This window comes from Octopus sinensis, linkage group LG4, assembly GCF_006345805.1.
Source record: "Octopus sinensis linkage group LG4, ASM634580v1, whole genome shotgun sequence".
Lineage (NCBI taxonomy): Eukaryota > Metazoa > Mollusca > Cephalopoda > Octopoda > Octopodidae > Octopus > Octopus sinensis.
In genome coordinates, this window is record NC_043000.1 from 10,490,115 (window position 1) to 10,501,851 (window position 11,737).

The 11,737-nt window shown below is 40.0% G+C and overlaps 1 protein-coding gene across 5 annotated transcripts in view; it reads left to right on the forward strand.

The window, feature by feature from the left end:
* Positions 1 to 10,309, forward strand: part of LOC115210660 (kelch domain-containing protein 10) — a 36,749-nt gene extending 26,440 nt beyond the window's left edge. For all 5 annotated transcript variants that reach the window (XM_029779318.2, XM_029779319.2, XM_036501749.1 and 2 more), the window contains 5 exons: positions 1,447 to 1,531; positions 4,393 to 4,459; positions 4,620 to 4,667; positions 6,230 to 6,366; positions 9,999 to 10,309. In XM_029779318.2, the coding sequence (XP_029635178.2) occupies positions 1,447 to 1,531; positions 4,393 to 4,459; positions 4,620 to 4,667; positions 6,230 to 6,366; positions 9,999 to 10,214 (553 nt within the window). In that variant the 3' untranslated portion in view covers positions 10,215 to 10,309. The remainder of the gene's footprint in view (positions 1 to 1,446; positions 1,532 to 4,392; positions 4,460 to 4,619; positions 4,668 to 6,229; positions 6,367 to 9,998) is intronic.
* Positions 10,310 to 11,737: the final 1,428 nt, after the last annotated feature.

Sequence of the window (11,737 nt, forward strand, 5' to 3'; positions counted from 1 at the left end):
AAGAAGGTTAACAGGGAAAATAGTTTTTGTGTGTGAAAGGTGCACAGGTACAATTAATACCAAAATGTACAGAAAATAGACTCCATCAAATGCCAGGTGGGAAAACTAATAGTTGATAGCTTCCGTTACCTAAGTGACCAAGTCAGAAGTGGAGGTAGATACTCTGAGAATGTAGCTGCTTGAATAAGAATAGGCTGGGCAAAGTTCAGAGAGCTCCTACTCCTGTTGGTAACAAAGGACCTTTCCCACAGAGTGAAAGGCAGATTGTACAGATGCCTGTATGCGAACAGCTATGCTCCATGGCAGTGAAACATGGGCTGTGATCGCCAAGGACATGCAAAGGCTTGAAAGAAATGAAGCTCGTGTGCTTCGCTGGCTGTACAATGTCAGTGTGCATGCACAATAGAGTGTAAGCGTCTTCAGATAAAAATTGGTCATGTGATGCGATTGGACGAGGACAGCTGTGTAAAGAAGTGCTGATCTCTAATGGTGGAGGGTAGACCCAGGAAGACATGGGATGAAGTGGTAAAGTGTGACCTTCAAACATTGGACCTCACAGAGGCAATGACTAGCAAATGAGACATTTGGCAATATGCTGTGCTTGAGAAGACCTGTCAAGCCAAGTGAAATTGTAATCGTGGCCAATGCCAGTGTCCTGTAACTGGCTCATAAAAAGTACCCCTTTGAACTTTGGATCTCACTGAGGTAGTGACAAGTGACCATGACTTTTGGCAATGTACTGTGCTTGAGAAGACCTGTCAAGCGAAGTGAGATTGCAGTAGTGACCAATGCAGGTGTTTCATAACAGGCACCCATGCTGGTGGCACATAAAAAGCACCCACTACACTCTTGGAGTGGTTGGCATTATGAAGGGCATCCAGCTGTAGAAACCAACTTACCAGTTTTCAGTCAAACCGTCCAACCCATGCCAGCATGGAAAACAGACGTTAAATGATGATGATGATGATATGTGATAGGCTTCTCTTAGTTTCCGTCTGCTAAATCCACTCACAATGCTTTGGTTGACCCAGATCTATAGTAGCAGACACTTACCCAATGTACTGTGCAATAGGACTGAACCTGAGACCACATGTTTGGGAAGTAAGTTTCTTAACCACACAGCCATGCCTGCTTCTAAATTGCTTCTGTTTTTTACTGAGAATATCACTGATTGTAACCGTTTTACTACTGAATATTAATGACTGAATCTTACTTATTTTTATTTATTATATTTGATGAAATTCATTTGTCTGGTGAAGGAGCTGAAATCAATTAAATATGCCATGAATTTATTAATGACTGAATCTTACTTATTTTTATTTATTATATTTGATGAAATTCATTTGTCTGGTAAAGGAGCTGAAATCAATTAAATATGCCATGAATTTTTTAACATGAAATTTTATATACATATTTTAAAAAAATCTTTTCATGTTTACATTGTAGATACCGGCATGAAACTGTAGTTGAGAGCAAAAAATTATATATTTTTGGAGGAGGTACCAATTTTTCTGTTTTTGATCTGATTAAGGTAATAGTTAAAATTAATAAATTTTTCTCCCCTATTCATTTCAGCTTTTTTTTTTATTTCATTCATTGGATATACTGGGGCATTGCCTTGAAAGGTCTTTAATCAAACAAATCAACCCCAGTTCTTATGGGTTTTTTTTTTTCAAATCTGGTACTTGTTCTGTCAGTCTCTTTTGCTACAGAGTTGTAAACAAACCAGCCCTGGTTGTCAAGCAGTGGGAGATGGTCGCATACACACAAACACACACACAATGATAGATTTCTGCACTGTTTCTTATTTCTTTACTGCCCACAAGGGGCTACACACAGAGGGGACAAATCAGGACAGACAAACGGATTAAGTCGATTATATCGACCCCAGTGTGTAACTGGTACTTATTTAATCGACCTCGAAAGAATGAAAGGCAAAGTTGATCTCGGCAGAATTAGAACGCAGAACGTAGCAGCAGACGAAATACCACTAAGCATTTCGGCCGATGTGCTAACGTTTCTGCCAGCTTGCCGCCTTGTTTTCAGTGATTTCTGCACCGTTTCTTTCTACCAGATTCACTCACATGGCATTGGTCAGCCCAGGACTATAGTGGAAGACTCTTGCCCAAGGTGCCATAGGACTAAACCAGAAAGCACATGGTTGCAAAGGGAGGTTCTTAACTACACATACAGATGTTTTATATATTTTTATATAGACTTGGTTTATACAGGTGTTAAGTGTTATAGCTTTGGGACAAACATTAGAGTATTGAAGTAAATGATTTATTCTCTCTATTCCACCTTCTCACCTGTCATTAGTCCAAATATCCACTGGATCAACTTCAGTCTCATCTTTCCAGAGTCATCATCATCATCATCATCATCATTTAACGTCTGTTGTCCATGCTGGCATGGGTTGGACAGTTTGACTGGGCTTGTACGATGGAAGGCTATGCCAGGATCCAGTTTGATTTGGCATGGTTTTCTACAGCTGGATGCCTTTCCTAAAGCCAACCACACCAAGAGTGTAATGGGTGCTTTTACATGCCACTGGCACAGGTGCCATTTGCATGACACTGCTATCTACCACAACTGCAATTTTGCTCAGTTTGATGGGTCTTCTTCTCAAACACAACATAATGTACCTACAAAAATACTGAAGTTGATTTTATTTTATTTTCTTTTTCTTTTCTGAGTTTCAGTCATTGACCTGTGGTCATGCTGGAGTACTGCTTTCTAGGATATTGGCAATTATATCAATACCAGTATTATTTTATTGACAAGTCAATTGCGTCTAGTAACCTATCTGAAGAGTTCATGATTGGTTACACTGCAAACTACTTCTTGCATTTACCATATCTGTATTCACACTTCTCTGTCGGTCTATTAAAGACTCCACTACATAGTTTGTGGTCCCATTTCTTTCACTAATTATTCTGTCTTTAGTTTCTAACTGCTCCCTTCTTACTTATTGAGTATGGTCACTCCTGTATAGTACAGTAATGCCTTTATATATGAGTTAATTTGTTACTAGAGATTGCTCGTAAAGTAAAAACTCGTAAAGCAGAGCAGTAATTTCCCATAGTAGCAATGAAATTTTATGCCGTCGCTGTGCAGATACATCAGAACCAGTGTTTCCACACACAAAATGGTTGTTTAACCCTTTTATGTTTATTATAAAATAAAACTCGTAAACCTGAGGTCTCATAAAGTGGGTCCTCGTGAAGTGAGGTATTACTGCATTGTGTTGTATACCCTCTGCCGAAGGCGCATGGCTCAGTGGTTAGAGCGTCGAGCTTACGATCGCAAGGTTGTGAGTTCAAATCCCAGACCAGGCTGCGTGTTGTGTTCTTGAGCAAGACACTTTATTTCACGTTGCTCCAGTTCACTCAGCTGTAGAAGTGAGTTGCGATGTCACAGGTGCCAAGCTGTATCGGCTGTTGCCTTTCCCTTGGGTAACACTGGTGGTGTGGAGAGGTGGGGGCGGTATGCATGGGCAGCTGCTGGTCTTCCATAAAAACAACCTTGCTCGGACTTGTGCCTGGGAGGGTAACCTTCTAGGTGCAATCCTACAGTCAGTCATGACCGTTGGGTTGTTTCAGCTGCTACTTAATACTTGGGTCATCTAAAATCTGTTCTACGTGTTTCACAATGAAAACTGAAAGGTATCTTTCTAACCTTAAATTTCTGTATTAATATTTTGAGAACTATAATTAATACAAGGAAGCTAAAAACAGAGTTTTTGTCACACTTAACTGTACACTAAATTCTCATTGAATTTGCTGCTGATTCTTTCCTTGCTAACAGCATTCAGTTCCATCATTTGTGATTTTTCACTGTTCACACAAGTGATACATGTACATTTAGATTCGTTAAGGATCCATTAGACTACAAAGTATGGAGTTTTATCTAAAGTCATCTCCAGATAAATTACTACATTGTAGGAATTTTTTGCATGAGATAAAAACCAAGGCTGTGTAGATATTAGAACATTTATAGATAAAAGGTCTTACAGCTGTTTCTAGGATATTTATTAATTATATCCCTTCATCAGAGACGGTGTGTGAGGATGGTTAAGTCATAATTAGTTTAGATGTGATACAAAATAGAAAGTAGGAAGTAAAATGGTTTCTTTTGAAGAACTTCTCTTGTTGATATCTTATTTTTAGGCATAAATAATTGTTAGTCACTGGTGTTTAAATAAAATTTAATTTAGTTTAAATGTCATTTAATTTGTGATAGCTACAAGATTCAAAGGTAACTGTTTATGTTAATTGTTTGTTTCTTGATGATTGATTCATTCTGTTTTAATTTTTCATTAATTAGTTAGTCTGTGGGAGAAGGGAAAATCATTGCACCCTAATTAATCCTTTTGTCTTTTGTCTGTTTCAGATTCCAGTTTTAGACTTTGACACATTCTGTTGGTCTTACATCACAAGCTCTAGAGATATTAAGAATGGTCAGTATAGATTTTTGATTCACCATAAATAAATTGATATTCCTCATTAACTCATATCAATCTAATTGGAAATTAAAGATTGACATTGCTACAAATCAAATTCTTTCCCACAAAATGGTAACTTTTGAAATCTTTGTCCTAATATCATTTTCTATTTCAGGTTTGCCATTAGATAGGAAATGCCATGGCTGTGTTCATTATAAACATTGTAAGCTACTTTTTATTATATTTCTCTTCACTTCATTAGTAAGTCAGTATTTATTGATCTAAGTTCATTATCACATGGTCAATGTATGCTACCATATACACACATTGCTTTAACCCTTTTCATATCAGCCTACCTGAGACTACACCTGGTTCTGTGATACTCTCTCTTTCTCTTTGGTTACACTGCTTTCACAGATTCCCATGACTTTCTGTTGCCATCCAATTCCATTATTATGAATCAGAATTGGGAGCTTGCATCATAGTGAATCTTTTATTACCTGATTACACAACCATGGATGTTACCCCTATGGATGTGTTGCATTTACTCTCTTGACGGAGCATGGTAATCCTGACCATTAATCTTCTAGGATTCTTCCACTCAATATGTAAGAAGCACCATTGGCTCAGTTGAGCTCTTTCACTACCTCTTCACAATCTGCCATGCTGCATTCCCATGACTGCACTATATCCTTGACAGGGTGGCTGAATGGGTGCTATACTTTGCCAAAAGCGACCCTTAACTATGAGGTATTTTCAGAATATCTGCATACTCAAGACAGAAAATTCCCATTTTAAATCTTAAAGCATTTAAACCAGCCATATCTGGCCCTACCTGTTTTTTTGTTTTGGCCACATCCAGCCTCTCACATGACCTACACTGTTATTCTAAAAATAAAGTCACATCATTGAAATATCAAAGCTTAATTTAACATAAGGTGAATAAATAAACATTACATTTGACAGAGTGATCTGAATGCTAAAATGTTAAACTAATCAAGATTAAAACCTTCCATCAAAATTTCTTGTTACTTTCCAAACAGCAGCTTAATAACGACAGTTATTTTACTAAATTCTTCATTATTTTAAAAATTAACTGAAACAAAGACAGCATATTTCAACAGAAATCATCATCATCATCATTATCATTTAACGTCCATTTTCCATACTGGCATGGGTTGGATGGTTTGACTGAGGACTGGCAAGCCAGAAGGCTGCACCAGGCTCCAATCTGATCTGGCAAGGTTTCTACAGCTGGATGCCCTTCCTAATGCCAACCACTCTGAGAGTGTAGTGGGTGCTTTTTACATGCCACCAGCACAAGAGCCAGTCAGGTGGTACTGACATCGACCACACTCGGATGGTGCTTTTTACGTGCCACCGGCACAGGAGCCTGTCAGGCGACACTGGCAACGACCACGCTCAAACGATGCTTTTTATGTGCCACTGGCACGGGACCAGTCAGGCAGCACTGGCAGCAACCATGCTCAAATGGTGCTTTTTACGTACCACCAACACTAGACCAGTCAGGTAGCACTGGCATCGACAGTCATGCAACACTCTAGTAAGAAAAGGATTAAACTTCTTATCTATGCCTTTGTTTTGTTTGATTCTATTCTAAGTGCTATTATATTTCTAAAAGATTGAAATAGCAATATCACATTGATAATATAATGTAATTATTGTTCTAGTTGTATATATTTCTAAAGGAATGAAATATGTTGATATGGTAATATCATTCCATAATATAAAGTTAATATCATCTACTTGTTGATATTGTTACAGATGTATATATTTGCGGAGGTACGAAAAACAAAATTATTTTCAAAGATGTTTGGAGATTCTCTTTAAAATCCCATAGATGGACATATGTTGGAGAAATGCCTAAGAATTTATACTTCCATGGATCTGCTGTATCACCTGTAAGTAGTTTTCTCATTAACCATTTTCTTTCAGTTTATAGCTTCTCATTATTTTAACCTATTATTTACAATCCACCTCATTATCCCCTCTTTCTTTCACACTAACCCCTGACATTACTCTTCCCCTCCATCTTCCTCTGTCTCCTCTACCCCCATCATCATCATCATTATCATCATCGGTTAACGTCTGTTTTCCATGCTGGCATGGGTTGGACGGTTTGACTGGGGGACTGGCGAGCCAGAAGGTTGCACCAGGCTCCAATCTGATATGGCAAGGTTTCTACAGCTGGATGCCCTTCATAATGCCAACCACTCCAAGAGTGTAGTGGGTGCTTTTTACGTGCCACTGGCACAGGAGCCAGTTATGCGGCACTGACATCAGTCACATTTGGATGGTGCTTTTTACATGCCAATGGCACAGGAACCAGTCGGGGGGGGGGGGGGTACTGACCACATTCAGATGGTGCTTTTTTATGTGCCATGGGTACAGGGAGCCAGTCAGGCAGTACTGGCATCGACCAACGATTGAATGGTGCTTATTATGTGCCACCAGCTTGAGTGCCAGTCAGGCGGCACTGGCATTGGCCACAACTACAATTTCCATTTTGATTTGAATTTTGATTTCAACATTATTCTCTTTATTATTCTCTCCATTACTCTCCGTTTGCAGTTCCTTGCCATCAAGGGGAGCACTCTTGTTTTGCAAGCTACACTCCAGCCCCTACTCCCAACAATCCCAGTGTCACAAAAAACACCCAGTACACTCTGAGTGTTTGGTAATTAAAATCAGACGCTAACAATACAAGGCTTGAAAAGGTTCTTTAGTCTTGCTGATGGCAAACCAACCACTGTAGTGCTGGTACCATGAAAAATGCACCCAAAGCGTTGCCCTTCCTAACACCAACCACTGTAAAGGACGGACACCCAGCCATAGGAACTATGGCCTAAATGAGATATTGTTGGAAGGTGTGGTCCTCTAACACATCGAATCCTGTCAAACCTATAACAGCAAGGAAAGCAGGTATAAAATGATGGTGATGATAATGACATTGGCGATGGCAGCAGCAATAGCTGTTATTACTGCTACTGCTGCACTTGCAAACATCTTGGGCAGCATCCAGAAAAGGCCACCCACAAACTGTTCCGGTCTCTGGCCAATGGGCATGCTGTCTCCTCTTTCTGTTTTTTCCATAGTTACTGTAATGGCCTGTGCTCCTTGTTGTTGTTGTTGTTAAGCAACAAGACGGGTAAGGATGATTAGGTGATGGTCTAGGGCTTAGGGGCAGGAGACCCCAGACCTTGGGGAAAAAAAATTTGGTCATCTTGTTGTAGTCGAGGGCTCTTCATTGGCGCCCAACACCACTGGGAGGTGGCCCTCGAAGTCACTGGAAATGGAGATCTCCAGGTCCAAATTCTTGAACGGCTGTGCTCCTTGGGGGAAGCTGGGTTCATATGACTGCAACTCAGGCACACCCTTCCGATTTGTCTCCCATCCTCTCATCACCTCCATTCTGTCCCAACTTTGCTGGCTTCACACCAATTACTACAGCCAGTCCTTTCTTCCCAGAACGTCACTCATCCCTATAGAATTCCCTTCTGGCTTACATCTTTCCTGCACGCATTAATTTATAAAGGGTGCCTGCAAGCAAGAGATTTGTAAAGAGTGCCATTAATGGCATCAAACTCGATCTAGGAAAGCCTGCAAAAAGCTATGGACACTGCCTGCAGTCGCTGATTCCTATTTTCCTCTATTTCTTTCTCTGTATTCCCCATGTTAAGCTGTCAGTGGTTTTTATCTTTGTGCGGTAGGCAACTGGAAGTAGCATCTTATTGAGGAGACAACTATGTGGTTTATATCTAAATGTGGTGCATGTAAGCTAGGCAACTGATGGTGATATCTTAGAGGGAGACAACTGGTGCGTTTACGCGTGCGTGTAAGGGGAGACAACCGTCTATTTTGTGTGTCTGTGTGTTTGCGCGCGCAAGCACAACCAATTATATCTTCTAGTTATAGTTTACTTGAGTTGAGGAGGCGCAATGGCCCAGTGGTTAGGGCAGCGGCTCGCGGTCATAGGATCGCGGTTTCGATTCCCAGACCGGGCGTTGTGAGTGTTTATTGAGCGAAAACACCTAAAGCTCCACGAGGCTCCAGCAGGGGATGGTGGTGATCCCTGCTGTACTCTTTCACCACAACTTTCTCTCACTCTTACTTCCTGTTTCTGTTGTACCTGTATTTCAAAGGGCCGGCCTTGTCACTCTCTGTGTCACGCTGAATATCCCTGAGAACTACGTTAAGGGTGCACTTGTCTGTGGAGTGCTCAGCCACTTACACGTTAATTTCACGAGCAGGCTGTTCCGTTGATTCGGATCAACCGGAACTCTCATCGTCGTAACCGACGGAGTGCTTCCACACACTTGAGTTGAATCTGAATGAAGCTCAACTGAACTGAAACCGGAACCATTTGGTTATCAAACCTCTATGTTCTCTTCCCATAAGATATAACCTAATGTATGTTCTCTCTCCAGTTTATAGCCTCATGTGTTTTGCAGCTAGGTGTTTATCACCATCACCACCATCATCAGTTAACGTCCTTTTTCCCATGCTAGCATGTGTTGGACGTTTCAACTTAAACTGATGAGCTAGAGGGTTGCACCAAACTCTGATGTCTGCTTCAGTATGGTTTCCACAGCTAGATGCCCTTTCTGATGCCAACCACTTCACAGAGTGTACTGGGTACTTTTATCATGGCTCCAGCATCGGTCGGGTCAACAAGTAACTTTCTAGGCAAGATCCCTCAACTGAATGGGGTACAGTATCGATGGTTATGAAAGGGTGATAGTTTATAACCTCAAAATTGTTTCTTAGAGCAATACTCGAGATTTATTCTGATAGAGAATTAACATTTAATAATGGTCTTAAATACGTCTTTTATCTTTTACTGGTTTCAATCATTAGACTACAGCCATGCTGGGACACTGCCTTACTGAACTTTTAGTCAAATGTATCGACCTTAGTACTTATCTTTTTAAAACCTGGTACTTATTCTACCAGTCTCTTTTGCTGTACTGCTAAGGTACATAGACATAAACACAACACCGGTTGTCAGGCTGTGATGGGGGACAGCCTCAATCACAACACACACACACTTATATATAATGCAACAGGCTTCTTTCAATTTTCATCTGTCAAATTCACTCACAAGGATTTGGTCATCCCAAGGCTATAGTTGAAGACACTTGCCCAAGGTGCCATGCTGTAGTATTGAACCGAGAACCATGTAGTTGGGAAGCAAGCTTCTTACCACAGCCATTCCTGTTCCTATATGTTATTTAATATAAAATAAGGCGGCGAGCTGGCAGAAACGTTAGCACACTGGGCGAAATGTTTAGCAGTATTGCGTCTGTTGTTGCGTTCTGAGTTCAAATTCCGACGAGGTCGACTTTACCTTTCATCCTTTCGGGGTCGATAAATTAAGTACCAGTTACACACTGGGGTCGATGTAATCGACTTAATCCGTTTGTCTGTCCTTGTTTGTCCCCTCTATGTTTAGGCCCTTGTGGGCAATAAAGAAACATATATGTTATTTAATCATATTTTCTTTTCTTTTCTTTATTTCTCTCTTTTTATTCAGAATGGTTGCATGTATTTATTTGGTGGTGTTACTGAAAATGAACAAAGAGTTAACACACTATTTAGAATGCAACTGGATGTACCAAGCTTACAAGAAATGTGTTGGAGATATATTTGTCATTATAGTTCTCATTTATACTTGAAGAAAGCAAGTGAACTTCGAGAAATTGGTATTCCTTCACACCTGATCAAGAGAATGACTAATTGTCTACTATAGATTTATAAATTTATGATATTAATTGTTACTATTTATTTACTATTAATTATTTGTGAAGAATCTGTTCACAAATTATTAAAACAATTTCCAAAAAATTTGTTAGTCATTTTATTCTTGTCTTTTGGTTTTATTTATCATTTACTTGTTTCATTCATTAGGATGTGGCCATGTTGAGGCACTGCCTTGAAGGCTTTAGTTGAACAAATCAAGTTCTGTACTTATCCTATCAGTCTCTTTGGCCCAAACCACTAAGTTACAAGGATGTAAACAAACCAACACTGATTGTTGAGCTGTGGATAGGTTCCTTCTCAAGCCATATCTGGCTCATAAGGGTCGGTTTCCTTGGTGTATAGGTTCCCCACCTGGACGGGACGCTGGTCTGTCACAGGTGAGCTGCAAGATGCAGGAGGACAGAATGAGAGAAAGTTGTGGCGAAAGAGTCAGCAGAAGTTCGCCATTACCTTCTGCCGGAGCCACGTGGAGCTTAGGTGTTTTGCTCATAAACACATACATCGCCCGATCTGAGATTCAAACCCGCGATCCCTCGACCACAGGTCCGCTGCTCTAACCACTAGGCCATGTGCCTCCACAGTGGATAGGTGGCAGGAGACCTACAGAAAGACACATGTGCACACATACACACACATGTATGATAGGCTTTTTCACTCAATTTCCATCAACCAAATCCATTCACAAGGCATTGGTTGGTATCAGCCCAGGGCTGTAATAGAAGACACTTGCTCAAGGTGCCACACAGTGGGACTGAATCTGAAACCATGTGGTTGCAAAAAAATTAATATTCTATTTCACCTCTGAATTTCATTTTCCTCTTATGTGATTCATCATAGAAGGCAAGCTAGCAAAATGAGCTGAGTATTGCTAAACTAGAGTGCTAGTCCAAGAGAGTAGAATGGTGGAATTGTTAGTGTTAAAGGTGATTCCTTGCTGTTGATGTTAGCCCCTTGATTTGAAAAGAAGAAAATCATAGATTCTTTGAATTCAAAAGGTTTATTGAATCTATTTATATGGAGAATATAATTAAGAATATAAAAAGTATAAAACAAATGCAATAAAATAAATTAATATCCTCATTATGAAAGAAAAGGATTTTTCTAGAAACTTTTCCACTTCAGGTTTTGGAGAAATGAATGTTTCATTTTTGTTACAGTTACATCAAAATTGGGGCATTTTGATGCCAGAGAAATTTGGATACAGTCTTTTGGGATCCAATCAATTACTTGGCTTTGTTTTTATGTTCATTAGAGTGGAAAATCCTTGTTCGCAAAGGTAGGTTGTTGCAAAAGGCAGCAACTTTTTGACTGCCTCCTCATGCCAGGAGAAAAATTTCTATCATAACAAGGAACACATTTTTAAATATAATTTCACTTAAGTCTAATGAGTCTTCATTTTTACACCCACTTGGGGTAATTTACCCCTGGTCCAAAGAATCTCTCAACTCAAGACTTGCAGTTCATACTGTAGCTGGCAGTTCACTCTCTTCAAGATATTTGCCAATGAGGGAC